Genomic DNA, 18,718 nt, shown 5'->3' with positions numbered 1-18,718 from the left:
AATAGCCACAACTGTCAAAATCATCTGTGTTGTCTTCTCTTCGTTAAAGACCAAGACACAGTCTCCTTTATAATAACCCACAGTGAAAAATCACATGGGTCCGGTCTGGTGAGCAACAACCCACCTTTAGATTCCTCCAAGATCTAAAAGGCTTTAGTCTTGTGTAGCGAGAACCATGTATGTACAACCTAGCCAAGGATAAGGATGGAGACAAATATTACTCAGGATATAAATAATCTTTATTTACAAAATTCTCATAAATTGTTTTTGTCCAAAGTCAGCTCTCAGGATCTCCATCCGACAGCAACAACTCTGGGAGAGAGACACTGGCGATACTTTCATCCACAAAACCTAGTTTTTTTACTTTTGACTGAAAAAAAAAAACAACATACGGTCTTATTTAACAATCATTATTTAATAAACAAATAACTGAGAACACTCTGTTCTTTCATACTCATCACAAAAAACAAAATACAGTCTGTTATATGTGGGTAATTACCTGAAGAATTCTGTAACGACTCATCAAAGTCGTAGTTATACTAAATTTGGATCAGCACTTGCAGAACGTAACTAATATAAGAATTTACAAAAAATAAAGTTTAGAACTCCAAAGAAACATACAACGAATTTATGTGGTTTCGATCAGTCACGTGAATGAATTGCTTGTTTTATAAGAACATAATAGACACTCTGTTGACTTGACTTGACTAAACTCTAAAAAATACCAACTAAAGTAGACTGCCTCAAATACATTTTCAGATAGATTATGAAGGAAATTCCTTGAATGAAAATATATTTGCATTTCCAGGTGAAAATTTTATATATATATATATATATATATATATATATATATATATATATATATATATATAGGAAATTTTAACAGCAAAAATGTAATTTATAAATTATCCTGTCAACATTTCCCAAAAGACTACATTGGAGAAACATCAACATTACTTAGACTGAGGATGGACAATCATTGTGCCGATGTTGAACATCAAAATTTAGTTAGACACGTGTCTGCACATGCTGTCCAACACAATCAAACCTCTGAAAATTGTTTTTCTCTGATTGACATCAAGAAGTTTCAAAATTATAAAAATTAGTATATACAAAATTATTGTTAAGAAAATATAAACAAGCCAACATATCACCTCTTCGAACATGATTAATATTTTAAAACTTTTAATCTCTCTCTGTCCTTAGAAAAGTTACATGGTTTATTTATTTGTTTATATTTTTATTGTACAGGTTCTTGATGTCACTGAAAAATTACAAAATATTAAGCAATAAAAGTGAAGAAACGTGCCTTGTTTTCTTTTACACACACATACGTGTGCAACCTAACCTATAGAATTTTACAGTTTAGTTTACCTTTCTTGTTCCATCTGTTATGACCTACACCCTGACAAGACGGAGAGTGCAGTTTGTTCCATATGTGATAATTATTATCATTTTGATTGTGTCGAAATTCTGGAATCGCATGGGGCAGCGAAAACGTGTAACTGGAATTCAAGTCTTGCATTGGAAAGGGTAAGATACCTAAAGACATTATTAACCGAATGCATACTGAATTCCTAGTGAAAATTGAAGAACCCATCGATCAAAAATCAATTTTCAACTCATGAAAAGACTTTTAATACCAAAACAACAGAACAGACTGAGTCTATGAATTTTTTTTTCAATAATTTGAGTACGAATTGGTGAATTCGTCTCTAAAGTAAATACTCTTGAAAAAAATCTTAAAACAGAAAATTCTATTCTTGAAAATGAAATACATGAGTGCAAACTTCAGTTGGAAAATCTAGAGCAATATAACCGCAACAAGAAACATGCAGATTGATTGTATCCCTGAACACCCTAATGAGGAAATGTGTAAAATTGTTCAAATACTTTCTGTGAACTGTAAACACACACACACACATATACAGGCCATTTATTTAGTACTAAAATATTTTTTTTTCGAAACAAAATTAAATTTTTTCTAATGTAACAAAATAGTTGTGTCACTCACGTCTTTAGCCTCAAAATCAAATGAGCCCTTTAAGAAGGTGACACTGCTATCACTGGCTCTGAGTCCATAATGACTGCAGTCTTCAATAACTTCTTTATCGCTCTCATACAGCAGCAGTCTACCGAGATGCTCCACAGGGAAATGTAGATTTTTGCTGCTGTAGGCAGAATTCATCACCGACAGAGCATTTCTGAAACCACAACCAATTCTCAGTACAGAAATAACTTAGTGTTAATTTTATAATAATGATAGAGAGTATTGAGTTTAGCTCCAGTTCACCTTCTTGTTAGTGCAGTATCTGGAATCTGACGCTGCCACAGACTTGACTCCTGGAATTATTATTGTGGGCAAATGACTCTTGAGGCTGAAAATACCTATTCACCAATGTTACACAACATTTTTGTATTTAGCTGTCTAGGAGTCTCTGAAGTCAGATTCCAGACGCTGCACTAAGAGGAAGAGCTAAACTCTACACTCCCATTAAATTAACCCTTCCCACCATAGCTACGTTATGGATAGACAATAGACAAATATTTTTATTCAATAAAGTTAAAATATGCAACTATAATAATAAAATAAAAGTAAAGATTCTATAAACATATTAAAGTATGTAAGTAGTTTATCCTAACTAAAATAATAAATGATGTGATATTCTTCAAATTCAAAGAATGAGTAAAATGATAAATTCATCAAGTAAGTTTTTAATTTTCTTTTTTTAATAAAGTATTAAATTAAAATTATGCAATAACTGGCCATTTTTGTAGCATTACCGTATTAAGTAAGAAAATACACCTTTTAAAACTTTTGTAGTTTTAAAGTGTATTCTTCTTACTTATATTTAACACTTTTCAAGGCTACATTACTAATATTACCGCATTGTTTTAATAGATACGGTATATGGGATATCATGTCTTTACCATTAAAAATATGACTGGAATCTCTCAATTAACTAAATTTAGTGTGAAGACTTAATTTAACCTTCCCCTAGAACTCGATGAAAACATTCATTTGGCATGATTTTCATCTTAAGCGTCAATGACGTGATAACGTCATTATATTTGTTTAAGGCACCAAAAGAAGTAGAAGACAAAATTCATGGGTTTTATCCATACGGCTTTCCAAATAGACATAGCACATAACTTTTAATTAGTATTTTGGACAGCTTATTTAACAATGTAAAACTAAGAGGATTTCTCTAACATCCAATTTGATGGAGTATGTAATCTTTAAGTATAATTTTGTAATTTTTGCCTTAGTAAGGTAAAAAGTACATGCGATTTCATCACTTATTAAGAAAATAAATCTGGAACATCTAAAAAAAGGCACTTATTTTATAGCTCAGCTACCCCTTTGTAAAGGAAAATTACATTTAGCGGAGAAATTGAGTTTTGTTCCAAAATTTACTGTCATAAAAATCTTGTATGATTATATATACAAGCTCCAAACGTGTCACAGTTTATCAGTTGTTCGTTGCTCCTGGTTTGTGCAAGTGTAAATTTAAAGAGATCGAGCTTGTTTATGCGTTGATAGATTTCGTTAGAAAAAGTACCATTGAAGTTGCTGTGAAAATTGCAAAACAGATGACATCATATAAATTTGTTATAACTGGAGTAAAACAAATGATGCCTATCAAAAGACAAAATCTTTGCTGCTCCCAGTTCTTGCAAGCGAATCTTTTAAGTGGTTGTGCTCGCTTATGCATTGACGGATTTTATTGAAACAAGTACTGTTACAACAACTGTAATAGAAATTTTCAAATCGTTGGTATCTAGTAAATGTTTTATAACTGAATTTTTTTGTTTGTTATTTGACTTTAAAATTTTTAACCAACACCATTTGGTTACTATTGAAGAAAAGATTACAATTATTTTGTTAAATTTTTCTCTTATTTATTCAAACCTGTGCCGAATTTGTTTTTTTTTTTTTTACTTCAATAGTTTTAGAGAAATAATTTTTTTTTATACAAAATGGGGGCCAGCAGCTAAACGAGACATTTCTCAACTATGTTTGTATGACTTTTTGTTTGAAATGATGAATATTATCACCCACAGAAGTTTGTGACACCCTTTTGTGAACACCCTGTGTATATATAATTCAAGAGCCAAGAGCCAATTTGCATTGTATAAGCAAAAAAGTTATGATTTTCTTGCAATCAACAGAGGAAATCCTTTTAAAGAAGAAATTTATCATCATCCTCACTAGTTTTGGTGAAGGTTAAATTAGGAGATTATCAAAAAGGTCAAGAATATATGATTAATTTTTCTCTGATCATATTCTTTATGCTTAGAATTTTAAGCCAATGTAAGATATATAAATAGATATTAAATCAGCATCAGCTAATGATGTACAGACCCTGAAATCTCTTTTTTAATTGCCTGATGATGATATAGCTAATTATTATTAAAATTTATATGTCAAACGGTCCGATTTAATTATGTCAAGCTAGGAAAAGTACGATTTGAGAAAAAAATTAGAACTTAATATTCTAACCCTTTTAATACCCTTCAATGTGCCAACCCACCGCCTCTGGGCAGAAGAGTGGATGCATAATGCATCGCATTCCTCTCACTCACCAACCGCCGCTACGTTACGCCGTACCAGCGCCTGCCAAACGGCTGCCCCCTTTTATTTCAGTTATTAAAGGTTTTACTGTACTTTCAAATCATTCAATGAAGAAAGGGAGTGGTTAACTTCAGTCCTAAGAAGCTTTAGCAAGAAGCTGATTTTAACTACAGTAAAAAAAAATCAGTATTAAAATACTAACAAACCTGAATTATTGACTATAAGGAATTGTATGGTGCCTGAATAAGGTTCAGCATTCGATTACAAAACGGGAAATAGCTGCAAGGTACAAAAAATCAAATAACTCCTCAAAACAGTTAAAATCCCAATTTATAATATAATTTATACTTTTTGTTTTACTAAATATTCTTTCAATGCTCTGTTAAACATCTGCACAAGAGAACCACAAAAAGTAAAAATTATTTTTTTAAATTTTCACAACTTAATTTAATGTTTAAAACAATACCATAATTGATTCAAATACCATAACCAGAATACGTGGATTAGCTCACCTTCTGATAGACGGCAGGTGTAGTGCCGCAACACATGCTAGTAGAGGAGGCAGATGCTTCATCAGGCGACAAACTCTTACGTAATTGTTGTGGAATCGTGCAATAGACATCTGTAGGGCAATATCCAACATACCGTCTCTGAAAAGTACAACTGAATTCTAAGTTTATGCTTTATAATTAATATGTTTTTTAAAGATCACCTTTTTAATGATTTTTCTGGATTTACGTAATGTTTACAAATTTGAAAAATCTAAATTACTTTTTAACACCATATGAAATATTTTTTTAGATAGCAATTTAATCTGGTGCTCTAAGTACAAGCATCTCAGTTGATTACAGTGGTCAGAAAACTAACAGCAAATTCAACTTTTAGGACGTTCAATAGCCAATATATTAAACTGAACTAACACATTTATAAAGAGAAATAAGTATTGTTTATAAAGTGAATTAACCTGTGAAGACATGACTTTTTAATACAGCTTGTTACAGCTTTTTCCATTCCACTGTATTTTCTAACAATATACTATATAACGTTTAATCGGGTCAGGGATAGTTTATAAAAATATATAACCCTAAGACACCGGATAGAACAGTCAAGAGGGGTAAAACCCAGGGTTCGAAAGGGAGAGGTAGTTTCCAAGTTCAGCTCAGACCCGAATTAATGTAAAACCAAAAGCCGAAGCAAATACAGCACCGATGATCAACGGATCAACAGGCTTTCATCATCGCAGACTCGGAAACGAAAGGAATAAAGGGAAGGCATCAGCATTTGCTTTAGGATGACTGTTTCTACTACCTAAACGTTCCCTAATACGACAGTTGCTAGTTCAACTGAAGCTCGGAAACCAGGAACGCTGGTGCCAACGTAACGTCAAGCAACCCAGCGGCCTCGAAAAGAAACGATAAGCTAAATAAAAATTAAATACGAACACTAGTTTGCTTGAAATCACGCCTAGCTCGACTAGAGCTCGAAACTAAGGAACGCTGGTGCCAACGTACGTCACGCGATCCAGCGGCCTCGAAAAGAAACGATAAACTAAATAAAAACTAACTGCGAACACTAGTTCGCTCGAAATCGCGCTTAGCTCGACTCGAGCTCGAAAGTAAGAAACGCTGGTATTTATTTAAGTATTATTTAAGCCCCCTGTAAAAATGATATGTTACAACTATAAGCGGGACTAAGTAACTTTTCAAAAACTGAACCACTGACTTTGATGGCGTCAAAGACAACATCCTGTAGAGGGCGTCCACGTTCCCCAGGTGTAGAAGTCCATACAGAGCTTCCATCTGATCCTGTGCAGGTGACATTGTGGAGATCTCGCTCGCATCGTAGCTAACCAAGAGCTGTTTCAGGCTCTCGTTCAGGTGAGTTGCGTTCAAGTGAGGGTCGTACACTTCAAGCGGCTCTTCACATAACCTGTTATTAGAATGATTGAACAAACTATTTATTTTGTTTGTCAAAGTTGGACTACATGGCACTTTCTTATACTTCATCTTATATAGAATGGAGGTATAGTCCTTCATTCCTAACCTAAGTTTACCTTCTCCCATGTCAATGACCGTTAACACGCAGCTGCGCTCAACTCACCTATTGTTGGAGTTGTCACATCAGTTAGGTATGTGTCGTTAATGTTTTATATTTTTTGCATTAGGCTGATATCTAGAGGATTTCTTTGTAACTACTTTTAATCTTTTCATTTTTTTACTTAAAACATTAAAGTTTCTTGGAGCAATTGGAAAATTTTTTTAATAGTACTAAATGTTAATAAAACAATACTTTTCAAAATGATTTATTTTTTGGGCAAGGCCTTTCAAAACCAAAGTAATAAAAAATAATGTAAATATTTATTTGTGGAGTCGCCTAATGATAAAACCATTGGTTTCGAAAGGCCTCGTCCACAAAATAAATTATTTGTAAAAGTATTGTTTTATTAACATTTAGTACTATTTACTTGAAACATATTTGGTTTAATTTGTTTAGTTATAAGATATACAACAACTTTAGTACACACTTGTTTTGTATAATCTATAAAACAACGTATATCAAATAAGTTAATAAACATTTTTTCAGACATTTGCCGTTATATCTTGTGAACATTGGTTTTTGTATATTATGCCAACTATTTTTGTCACATATAATGATGGTAAATGTGTGAAACCCATTATTCTTTCAAATTTCAACAATAATCTATAAATAAAGAATACACAGTAATATTGCAATTATGCGTTTTTATACAATTTGTGCTATTCAAGTGTGTTTTATTAGTTATAAAACCACATATAAAATACTATTTTAAACAACTACATAAAAGACAAGCAAAAACTGCACATGGACTACATTAGAATTGTGTCTTCCCAGAATTGGGAATAACTGAAGTAATTTGTATAGGAGAAGATCAGTAAGAGAACTAATCCTGGCCTTTTTCTATATATTGTCTTGCTTCAGCAAAAGTAAATACTTTGAGATCCTCTGTTTCATTTGATATTACAAGAAATCAGTTTTTTCATATCATTGCAATGTTAAAAAAAATCCTATTACCCAAAAAAAATTCCTTCCATCGTCAAAAACAAACTTTAAACAAAGAATTTTATATTAGATAAAACAATATTATATAAAATATTAAAATAACTAACGCTTTTAATGGACATAATCCATTGTTTATATATAGTTCCATTTTTACATTATCAATTAGACAGTCATGGAAACACTTCTAATACTGTACTTTATAACACCTACTGTTCAACTATAAATTGTTCAATGTTTCATTTAAATCACTATTTATGTTCAATAAAGCCTACAGATTAAATGAATCATGTTACTTATTGTAAAATTACTTTTCAATTAGTTTTTTACCATTTTTGACTTTGATTCTTTCTTTTATTCTTAAAAGGGTCTCTTAAATTAAGAAATCCTTTTTTGTCATTTCTGAACATAGTTCTCACATTCTTCATGCATGCATGTATACACATGATGCTCACCTGTAGGCGGCATAAGCATGGAACCTGACCATAGGTTCGAGTATGGAACAGCAGACAGCGGCTGGAGGCTGCTGAATTACCATATCTTGTCTCACTGAACGCAGCCGATCAGTCACAAACTCGTAAACAGTAGGCCAAGCAACATTTGTCTCACAGACTGCTCTGTCAACACAAAGAAAGGTCAGAAGAATGAGAATAAGGAAATGTTAAAATCTTCTAAATTATATTATACCAGATGGAAGACAATGTGAAAGTGGAAAAAGGTACTGCAATTAACATTTTTATTTCTTTTATAAACCTAAGTTAAGGTTTTCTATAACATAACATATTAATAGTCGCCTTGTCTGATTATCAATATACAGAGTATTTAATTACAATCGCCTTTAAAACGCATTCCATCTGATAAAGGCGTGAAAAAGGGCTTCATGCAATGCAGTATACCGGCCGGCCAGTATATAGTGACGTCTGCGTAGCAAGTGATAGGCGCAGGGAGAGGGAAGTCTGGTCCACCCCCTCTACTCTACTATACATCTTGCTGCAAGTCACCGTTTTAAGGGTCTGTGTATGGTTAGCTGAAGCTGATTACATTAATTATATGTCTGACAGCATGGTTGGTTACACATTCTATTTTGTTTACTACACTAATTTTTATTGTTCTTCTAGATAAATAATGAATTTTTGTTGTCGGAATGAAGTTAAATTAATAGGATCATTGGTAATCCTGAAAATAAAAGCATTATAATTTAGTTAAAGTTATATATCCTTTTTTGCATTTAATATGATTGTTTAAAAATAATTACACTGTATATAAAATTAACCAACATTTTGATAAACGCTCAAAACATGTACTAGATTTTAACGTCCATTTATATTTCACTTTCTCAGGCTCAAGTTTAACTACAGTGGCGACGCCAATAACTTATTTTCCTATAGAAATTTGCTAAAATCTGATCTTTCATTTCATGCAGGGTGAAATAAACACTCCAAAATTCAAGTCAAGCCTAGTTACAGTAAAGATGTAATTCAAGTCAAAACTAGTACAGTTAAGATGTAATTTAAGTCAAGCCTTATTACAGTAGAGAAGTGATTCAAGTCAAGCCTTATTACAGTAAAGATGTAAACTGTATTAAAGATTTAATGACATGACGGCGGTTCGAGATGCTATCTGGTTTTTTACACTGATACTACGTACACGCTCAGTAAATAATTGATGGTCCTCTTGAGCACAGGGGGTGGTCTCAGCACATCTGCACATAGCATGTCCTTGCCAGCAGCTGACCTACTGTACGATTTCACCATCCTCCTCCTGTCAGCCATGATACGCTCACCTTTCCGCACCTCCCGGCGATCCCTTGTCTCCAGGACATGGACCAAGCCCTCCCTCTGTCTCCTGGAAGTCATTCAGTAGAGTTACAACTTCCTCCATAAAAATAAAAGGGCTATACATTTATTTCAATTTAAAGTTTTACAAAACTGAATTAGGCCTATTACGAATTAATTTGAAAATTAATTCTTTAAGGACGGCAAAACACGTATTGTCAGTTATATTTATTTTGTTTTTTTTTTTTAGATGAGCTAATTATAGACCCCACAAAAGCAATACATTTTATAAGGCTGTGTTCAAATATTTATTTAATCAGTTTTGAAAAAAAAAATTATTTTATTGTTACCATTAAAATAGTATACCTTGTACTTCAATTTAAAATTTAGTTTATCAATAATATTTTGAAAATTTTTGTGAACAACTTTTTTAACTTTAACAGTCTATAGGAGACAATATACAAGTAATTCTACTTGGGAGGATATTTTGTTACATACTGTGAATATTTTTTTTATAATTACATGTAATTATAATTTCAAAATACTTTCTCTAGAAATAAAAAAATTCAAATTCAAAATTTCTTTATTCAGCCATGTAACAGATTACAAGAATAGCGTCACAATAAATCTCAATATAAATTTATAATTGCTATATTAAAACATAAAAATCAGTTTGACACTCACTGAAAAAGTAAGATTTGGCTATGTAGCCTTCTACAGAGTAAGTTAAAACAATTTTTAAATCAAGACAGTTATTAGTTAAGGTAATTATTAGGTAATTTAAGGGGATTTTATACATTTCTAAACATACCCAACAATACTTAAATGTTACTTACATATTGAAACAAAAAAAGTCTTCAAAAGAATACAAGGATAATGTTAATAAATAATCTTTAAGTAGTTTTTTTGAATTTTTCATAATTTTGCTCATTTTGAATATTGAGAGGAAGGTTAAACAAAAATTTTGTGCCAATGAAACCAGTTTTCTTTTCATAAAACTTCAGCCTATGTTGTTCCACATATCTGCTACGTCTTAAATTATGATCATGATGATTTAAAATACTAATTGGGTTGTATTTTTTTACGTATAAAACAGTTTCATAAATGTATAGATCATATACAGTCAAAATTTGAAGTTGAGAAAAGTATGGTTTCACTGTATCTCTTTGTTTTAGGTTAAAAATTATTCTTAGAGCTTTTTTTTTGTTGTAATAAGATTCTGTCCAGATTTCTTTTAGTTGTGGCTCCGTATATGCCTATATTGTAAGACATATGGGAATTTACCATAGCAAAGTAGATGGCTTTCAATGTCTCAATGCTACACACCCTTGACATTTGGCGTAAAGCAAATAGACCGGAGGACATTTTTTTTACCACATAATCAACATGTTTCTCCCAACCCAAATTCCGATCTAATATTATTCCAAGAAACTTTGTATTGTCTACTTGATTCAATTTTGAATTTTCTAAATATATGTTAGGCTCAAATTGTAATCTTGATTGTTTAGTACTGAACGATACAAAATTTGATTTATTTGGGTTTAGCAAGAGATTCTTGGAACTCAGGAAATCTTTAACAGTTAAAAGGTTTAAAAAAGATAAAAGCTCAATGTCTTCCTGTTTATTACCTGAAACCGTAATACTTGCATCATCAGCATAAAGGCATATTGAGCCTCCACCTGGAACCGTCCCAGGGAGCCCCTTTAAATAACAGAGAAATAAAAGAGGGCCCAGGATAGAACCTTGAGGAAATACAAAACAAAAAACAATTTTGTTTGCTTGTGAAAAAACCTGCCTACCGTAACATAAAATACCTTTTTAAATTTTCACAGACTATATAAACACAAACAAAGTTGTATTGGATAATACTTATAGTTTCTATATAAGAAAATCATCTATTGAGTTCATTTGCAAAAATATTTTACATATATTTACAAAATACACGGTCATTACAATATGTTACTCACTTATTGTCAAAGCACCATGCAAGACACTCTTCCTGGCGTGTTGGACACACTGTTCTTGATCTTTTTCTTAAAATAACATTTTGATGTCACAGACTAAACCGTTTTGTTACCAGCAACATTTCATTTGTAACACAAAAATAGAGTGGTCAGGTAAATAGATGGTAACTGGTAATTTTTCACTCTCTCTTTATCGCACACCAAGAGTAGTCCGGTAAATCGTCAACTGATTCTCAAAGTGTTATAACAAACTATGCTAGCAAAATACATCAGTTGAGTAGAGTGAAAAGGAGAAGACTATGAATTATCTGTCTGGAGGTATATTCCTTTCTAGGAATAACCACCAAAAATAACTTTTTTACATTTATTAGGATCCCTATTGGGTAGACTTAAATATGCGGCCTACACTCGTATTTGGTTGTTTTTATCGAATGGTTTGATCGTTTTTATACGAATGAATAACTCAATATTAAAATTTATTTAACAAAACATATGATTCCTACTTATTAGTTACAGTCATTTGTCATGTAAACAATAAATAGCAAGAAGTAACTAATTTGTTGATAATTTTAAAATTACAATGAATATGAGGAAATTATGTGATAAATTTCTAGATATACAGTACATGTGGGTTTGGCTCCTGCCTTCACAAAAGTGGTTTCTCACTGATAGCCACACAATCTAAAAATATTTAAACGTAATTCTGATGTGTAGGTCTAGGCCATAGTTGGTTTTGTTATTTTGTAATGTTACTATTAAATTTATGTTATTAAAAATTGTAATGTATTATTCTTGATGTAAATGTATTATAATTCTTGTTTTGAACGATTAATATATAATAACGAAATTGGATAATACATCAAATAGTTCGATAACAACAATCGAATAACGAGTGTAGGCCACTTATTAAAGTCTCCTCCTCCTATTTCAGACAACTGCCCATGTACTGTACAAAAAGATCTGGGCAACAAAATGTAATTTTACATCCTTGATAGCCAGGTATTTGAGGGAAAAAAAGTTGAAACTTTGGAAGTTTGGTTTAATCTTATTCTATTTTTGATTATCAAGTAAAAAAGCCTGGTACTTTGGGATTATACCGACCACACCCAGACATGAATCGTTATTTCACATTTCGTTTCTACTGATTACTAGATTAGCGTAGAACAATATTTCGTCAATATAAAACAGGAATTGTCTTATCGCAAACACCTCCCCATCCTCAGACAGAGGTCAAAGTCGAGCGTCTAGTAGATAACGTGATTGCAGAGTCTCGCCGCCCGTTCAGCTGGTGCATCGCTTTGTTGTACTTCCGTGTTTTACCTCTACATTTCTCCAAACACAAAAATTCAACAAAAACAAACATTTACCAAACTAAACTTTTTTATTAAAAAAACACTCAAAACTTGTTTTTTATTCTTGATCACATTCCGCCACCCAAAATGCGAGTGCCTCCGGCCATCAGCGCGGGCTTCGACAGCACCTTCGGTGCTGCCCCGCGCTGATGTCGACGAAAGAAAAACATCCCTCGAGATAGTACCTATCAGTAAAATATCAAATTCTAGAGGGGCTAATCAGAAATATAAATTGAATTGTAATGGAAAGGCAATGATGTACCGTGCAAATCACGTGATGCCGCGCGGCCTGCCGTAATCAGGATTCTCGAGAAAGATAAGATAACAGCGACAACAATACCGATCACAATACCTGGAAATGCTTGTAAGTTTGTAATTTTGTAATTGAAGAGTTGTTTTTTTTCGTTCTATCATGTTTTGTTTCTATAAATTTCTATTTTTGTGTTCTTCATACTGGTGTGGTCGGTATAATCCCAAAGTACCAAAAGCCTTTCTAATTGTACTTACATTTGTATTTCAGATTCAGGACACATAAGAAGACATGTTCCTCGGACTGCATCGGACTTCATGGTCAAGATCCTTAGGTAACTGTGATGTCCTGTAATCATTATTCGTTTGACTACTCTAAACTACATTTAACATATCAATCCATGTTGCAACAAAATATCAAACGGGTAGGGTACGAATAGCGGACCTGGTTTTTTATATCGAAGAATGTAATCATCGATACCTATATAATTCGCATGTCAAATCCTAGATTATCAATCGATATAAAGTATCTATAGTTCTCGATAACAATCATATGTTTTAATTAAAATATGGATCTAATATTTACAGTGATCAAATAAATTATTATAACCAAAATTAGGAAAACTGAAGACGACCATATTTGCTCCTCTCACAATTACAGTTGTTTCTTTCCTACAAATTTCACATAATGGGTTTTTCCGCACGAGTCCAACATGATGAAGTCATGAAAAACATGTCTTATCATCTTCCAAAGCAATGTTGTGTAGTTTTCTAAATTTGACTGGTATTTTTAATAATCAAATTTTACTTATATAAAATTGAAATATTACATTAAGAGTATTATATTTTGAAAGTGTTTGCAGCTGTTGATATAGATTATTTAATTAATCGTTAAAAATAATTAATCAGTACCGATTGATTATATCAATGATTATGATTAAGTAATATCGTTTCGGTATTTATTTACATTAGCATGACCATGGAAAATGGACTTTTTTTCATGGGTTGGGCATTTATAGCCAAGTATTATTATCATAGGTGCATATGAACTGGGGCGAAAGTATATTATTGTATTATATTGATGCCTTTCGGACATTATTGCGTTAAGGAGCAGGGGCATCATGTGATCTTGCAAGTTCGAGTTAATTTTTTTTTCTAAAAGAGCAAGCAGTGCACAGCACTGCGCAGCGGGCAGGCATCGTTGACAGGAGTAACGTATTCCATACTCGTCTTTACGAATTGCTTCCACGTGAGATACTGAATATCCAACACAAAGGTGTGCCATTACCAATACTGAACTAGGAGGTTAAGAATAGATGCGGAGGAACAACAGTAGTTCAAAATGGCGTCCCTTCTTTATTTGAGAAGGCGCAGAGTAATACAAAACTGTCAAATATGGATAGTGTTGCCAGAGGTACGATAATTATCGTAACGGTACGATAATTTCATTGATTTTATGCGCCGGTAAGATACATGATGGATAGTTATTATCGTACCATGAAAGATTTTTGACAAATTTATACAAGTAACAAACCAAAAGTTAATTATAACATAATTTATTATACGAACATAACATACTTTTTCATGAAATGTGTTTGGTACGATTATTTTATATGAAAGTACGATAATTTCTCGTTGTTGGTATGATAATCGGTTTTTAAAATCTGGCTATACTGAGTTTGAGCAGACGCGGAGTTATAGGAAACTGTCAAAAACGTAGTTTTCAGAGGATTTAAAAAAAATTGTGGCTCCTTTGATTTTCGTTGCCGACGAATTTTTTCTTATTGTTTTCAGGAAAAAAAAAATGAACATACCTTTCCATGGTCAAGTTAATGTAAATTGATACCTCGTTTGCCAATTTCGATATAAAAAACCGGGTCCGCTTATCGTACCCTACCCTATCAAACTTAGCTGCGTCATTGAATTTGTAAAATCAACTTAACTAAATGAAATTGAATCAATGAACATTAATTAACAAAATTAAATTAAAAATAAGTATAACATGTTTATATATTAATAATATATTTAATTTTATATAATTAAAACTAATATGCTTATTTGCAGTTTACTTGGGCTAGGCTATCCAGATCCAGACCCACCTGTTAAAGAGGTTCACCAGTTTTAGTTGTAAGCACAACTGTTAAAAAACATTACTTCACTTAAAAATATCATTTAATTTATGACATTTTAATTTTTGAGAATATGTTAAAAGAATTACTACTGATTAATTTACTAATGTGTAATGTCCATATAGGTTAAGTAAAACGGAGTGGCTATATGCCCGGTCACCGGTCTTGGTTTCAAAGAACGGGAACAGACTGTGACGCCAAGGTTTTGAAATAGCTCTAGCACTATGCATTGTTATTAAAATGGCGGATTTTAGAAAGTTTAGTTCTTTTGAACAGTTGAAAACTTTTATCAACAATAAAGAAAATACGGACCATATTCAATTAAGAATAAGTGATTCGAGAACAATTGCGTTTCTTTACATCTATCTAACTCATTCAGACGTTTGTATAACTGACAGTATTTTGCCGAAAACAATAGAAAAGTTAGGTAGTGATGTAGACTGTATGCTATATACTTTAAACTGTACCAAGATCCCTTCTATAAGAACTTACAGTCCTGCTAAAGTCCGAAAATACATAAGTGATTAATAATAACACTATTTTTAATCGGTAAATGGGAGAATTAATTTTCAAATATCTCAAGACGAGAGACTAATTTCCTTCTTACCACTTAGATACAATATACTACAATGAAATCATAACCATTTGAGTGTTATTAGTAAATAAAACAAATGTTCCAGTTATTTTATGCTATTAAATGACATACATATTTAATACGACAAAAGTTATTTATAATTAATTATGATTTCTCTTAATGACTATTAATTGAAACATACCAGTAAAATGCGAGAAACAAAACTATATCTTAATAAACTACGAAGTGTAGATTCTGGTACAGGTTACTTTTTAGTTGTATATTTCTTATTTTTAATTTATTTAAGCGTACACTTTAATTACATTACCGTTCAATACATTACCAATGCATAATATGTAATTAATAAAATAGTCTACAAATTGTGTTTTTTATATTTCTAAGGCAGTGGTGTAAAGGTGACAGTTATGTTCCATTTCCATGCCCTTTCTTTACGTCACGGTTGACGACCACTCATCGCCCGTCTGTCTAATCTACAGACGGTAGCCGGCCATATAGCCACAGCGTAAATAAAACAATGTAAACAAAGATGAGAAGTTCTTATTAAGGACAATAAACTAACCAACAACGAAGTACCTATAATAACAGCTGAGCAGTGGTTAGTGGTTGCTGCCTGTGCCATGGACTACAAAAGTTCATATCCCGAACCGAAATATCATGCTCCATTTTCAGGATTAAAATTATTTAGTAAAAAAAATTAACGTATGTTACGATAAACAACATCGTAATTTTCTATAAAAAGCTGTACTACTCGTATTTGATTTTATAACAATATTTATAATTTTAATAGTTGTGTTCTTATAGCAAAATATTTATATGCTCATTGTCCATCTTTGTCATTAAGACAGAAAGTCCTCAGTACTGTAAGAGTTTTTTGACAAGAGAAGTTTCCTAAATCTCTTCCCAAAAGTAACCCTGCTCTCCTACCTCAGCCGTTCCGGCAATAAATTGTAAAGCCTGACTTCATTATAAACGAGCTGATTTTAAAAAAATGTGATTCTATGTTATGGAATTCTAAGATTTAGTTCATTGCGGAGGTGGTGCTCACTACAGGCGGCAGTGTCAAAAATATTAATATTCTTCCGAACAAAGCTGTGTGTGTGTGTGTGTGTGTGTGTGTGTGTGTGTGTGTGTGTGTGTGTGTGTGTGTGTGTGTGTGTGTGTGTGTGTGTGTGTTCAAGTTCAAGTTCAAACATCTTTATTCAGAAAAAAATATTATAATAATACATGCATTATTATACAATTTCATGCAGATACTGTAAACAAATTAGTACATTACTTTAAATCAATTAATACATTATGCAGTTTTCACAAAAACACTCCCAATGCACCCAAGAAGGCGCGTGCGGGAGGCAAGTTGGCATTCATTTTTAATTTTAAATTTGGCAGTCACAAGAGGCAGTTAACCAAGATTAAAAACCTTAACACATTATTATGATCATTTTATGAGAAACAGCAACCATCAATCGTACAATAACAGTGCACCTCAATGCAGCAATATATACATTAAACAATCAATAGCAAGAATAAATATCTGAATAGATAACAATCATAAATATAACATAATTAAATAACAGTATAAATAACATGTAGATGATAAAAAAGAATTAACTAACAATAACAAAATTATAACGATATATATATATATATATATATATATATATATATATATATATATATATATATATATATATATATACACACACACATATACATACATACATATACATATATACATACACATACACACATACATGCATATGGTATTAACAGTAATAAATAAGCAAAACATTATAAATAATTAATTAAAAAATACAAATGAAAAAAAATGATGTGAAAAAACATTGGTAGGTACGGGAAAAATTCTGTTCACACTAACGGTGTCTAGAACAAATTGTAAACACTTCATCTTAAACTTAGGTTTTCCCTCAAACAGTATGTTGTTACCATATGTTTCAACCAGTTTGTTAAATAATGTTGGACCAAGATAGGAAAATTGATGTCTAGCAGTTTCTTTAAAATAATTAGGTACTTGCAAAAGATAGAATTGGGTAGCTCTTGTTTCTCTATGTAGTGTTTTCACAGGATATTTTTGCAAATGTTTATGAATGTACATGATTGCGGCCAACTTATATAATTGAGTAAATGATAGAATAGATACTTTACTCTATCCATACGCTTTAGACCATAGATTGTTCGCACAGCATCACATTATTAAAGGTTGAAGTAGGGTAATGTAAGTACCACCATAATGTGTAATGCCGTATCTCAATGTGCTTTCAAACCATGACATGTATAACTGTTTCAAATATTCACTTTTTAAAAATTGTTTCATGTGTGTGTGTGTGTGTGTGTGTGTGTGTGTGTAATTGCTCTCTCTAAACAGCCCTCCGCATGAGAACCGTCTGCTTGTATTGGACATGGTTTCAAAAGATTTTTTTGTAATTTCAAGAGATATTTTGTTTTTGTATTTTCATGGCCCCAAACAGCGAAACCTTATGAAAGATATGGATATATAATCCAATAGCAGGCAGCAATGAAAATTATTCGATTCGGCGATGCAAAACTATATCGCTTGTGTTTTCTTTCGATTCAGAAGCATACGATTCTCTTGAAACTGAAGTAGGGAACTTGTAAGGAACCTCATGTACACTTATTTCCAAGTCAGATTGGATTTAGGCCGATACATGTAAAGAGGTGTCATATGCAAATAAACACACCTACGCAGTTGAGATGCTATTTGGCAAATCATTTATACATATCAAGAAAAGTAAGAGTCCACGTACCGAGCCCTGGGGAATTCCGCTCACAACCTCAGACAAGCCACATTGTCATGAAAGTTGGGACCTACCTTTGAGATGAGAAGCAATCCACTGGTATGTTACACCCCTTAGACCAATCTGATATAGCGTGTGTAGAAGAAGGCTGTGGTCCACCAAATCGAACGCATTCGTTAAATAAAAGAATAACCCTGAAGCACAAAAGCGGGAGTCAAAATCATTGACAATGGATGACATGAGCTGATTGACAGCCTACACTGTAGAT

At 32.2% G+C, this 18,718-nt stretch overlaps 1 protein-coding gene across 3 annotated transcripts; it reads right to left on the bottom strand.

The window, feature by feature from the left end:
* Positions 1 to 217: 217 nt before the first annotated feature.
* LOC124367927 (SAC3 domain-containing protein 1) lies at positions 218 to 15,264 on the bottom strand. 3 transcript variants are annotated; one of them, XM_046825133.1, is made up of 8 exons: positions 15,052 to 15,264; positions 13,211 to 13,332; positions 9,260 to 9,457; positions 8,068 to 8,229; positions 6,299 to 6,505; positions 5,089 to 5,226; positions 2,015 to 2,204; positions 218 to 370 (listed from the first exon to the last, which is right to left on the bottom strand). In XM_046825133.1, the coding sequence occupies exons 2-8, from the start codon at positions 13,309 to 13,311 to the stop codon at positions 278 to 280; spliced, it is 1,089 nt and encodes a 362-aa protein (XP_046681089.1). In that variant the 5' UTR covers positions 13,312 to 13,332; positions 15,052 to 15,264; the 3' UTR covers positions 218 to 277. The 3 variants fall into 3 exon arrangements, with proteins under 3 accessions (XP_046681089.1, XP_046681090.1, XP_046681091.1); XM_046825134.1 differs by having other exon boundaries at positions 13,211 to 13,301; XM_046825135.1 differs by lacking the exon at positions 15,052 to 15,264 and adding an exon at positions 15,022 to 15,050 and having other exon boundaries at positions 13,211 to 13,301.
* Between the last annotated feature and the right edge of the window lie 3,454 nt (positions 15,265 to 18,718).

This window comes from Homalodisca vitripennis, chromosome 8, assembly GCF_021130785.1.
Source record: "Homalodisca vitripennis isolate AUS2020 chromosome 8, UT_GWSS_2.1, whole genome shotgun sequence".
Taxonomy (NCBI): Eukaryota; Metazoa; Arthropoda; class Insecta; order Hemiptera; family Cicadellidae; genus Homalodisca; species Homalodisca vitripennis.
Note: the sequence above shows the minus strand (reverse complement) of the source record. Positions and strands in the feature narration are given on the sequence as shown.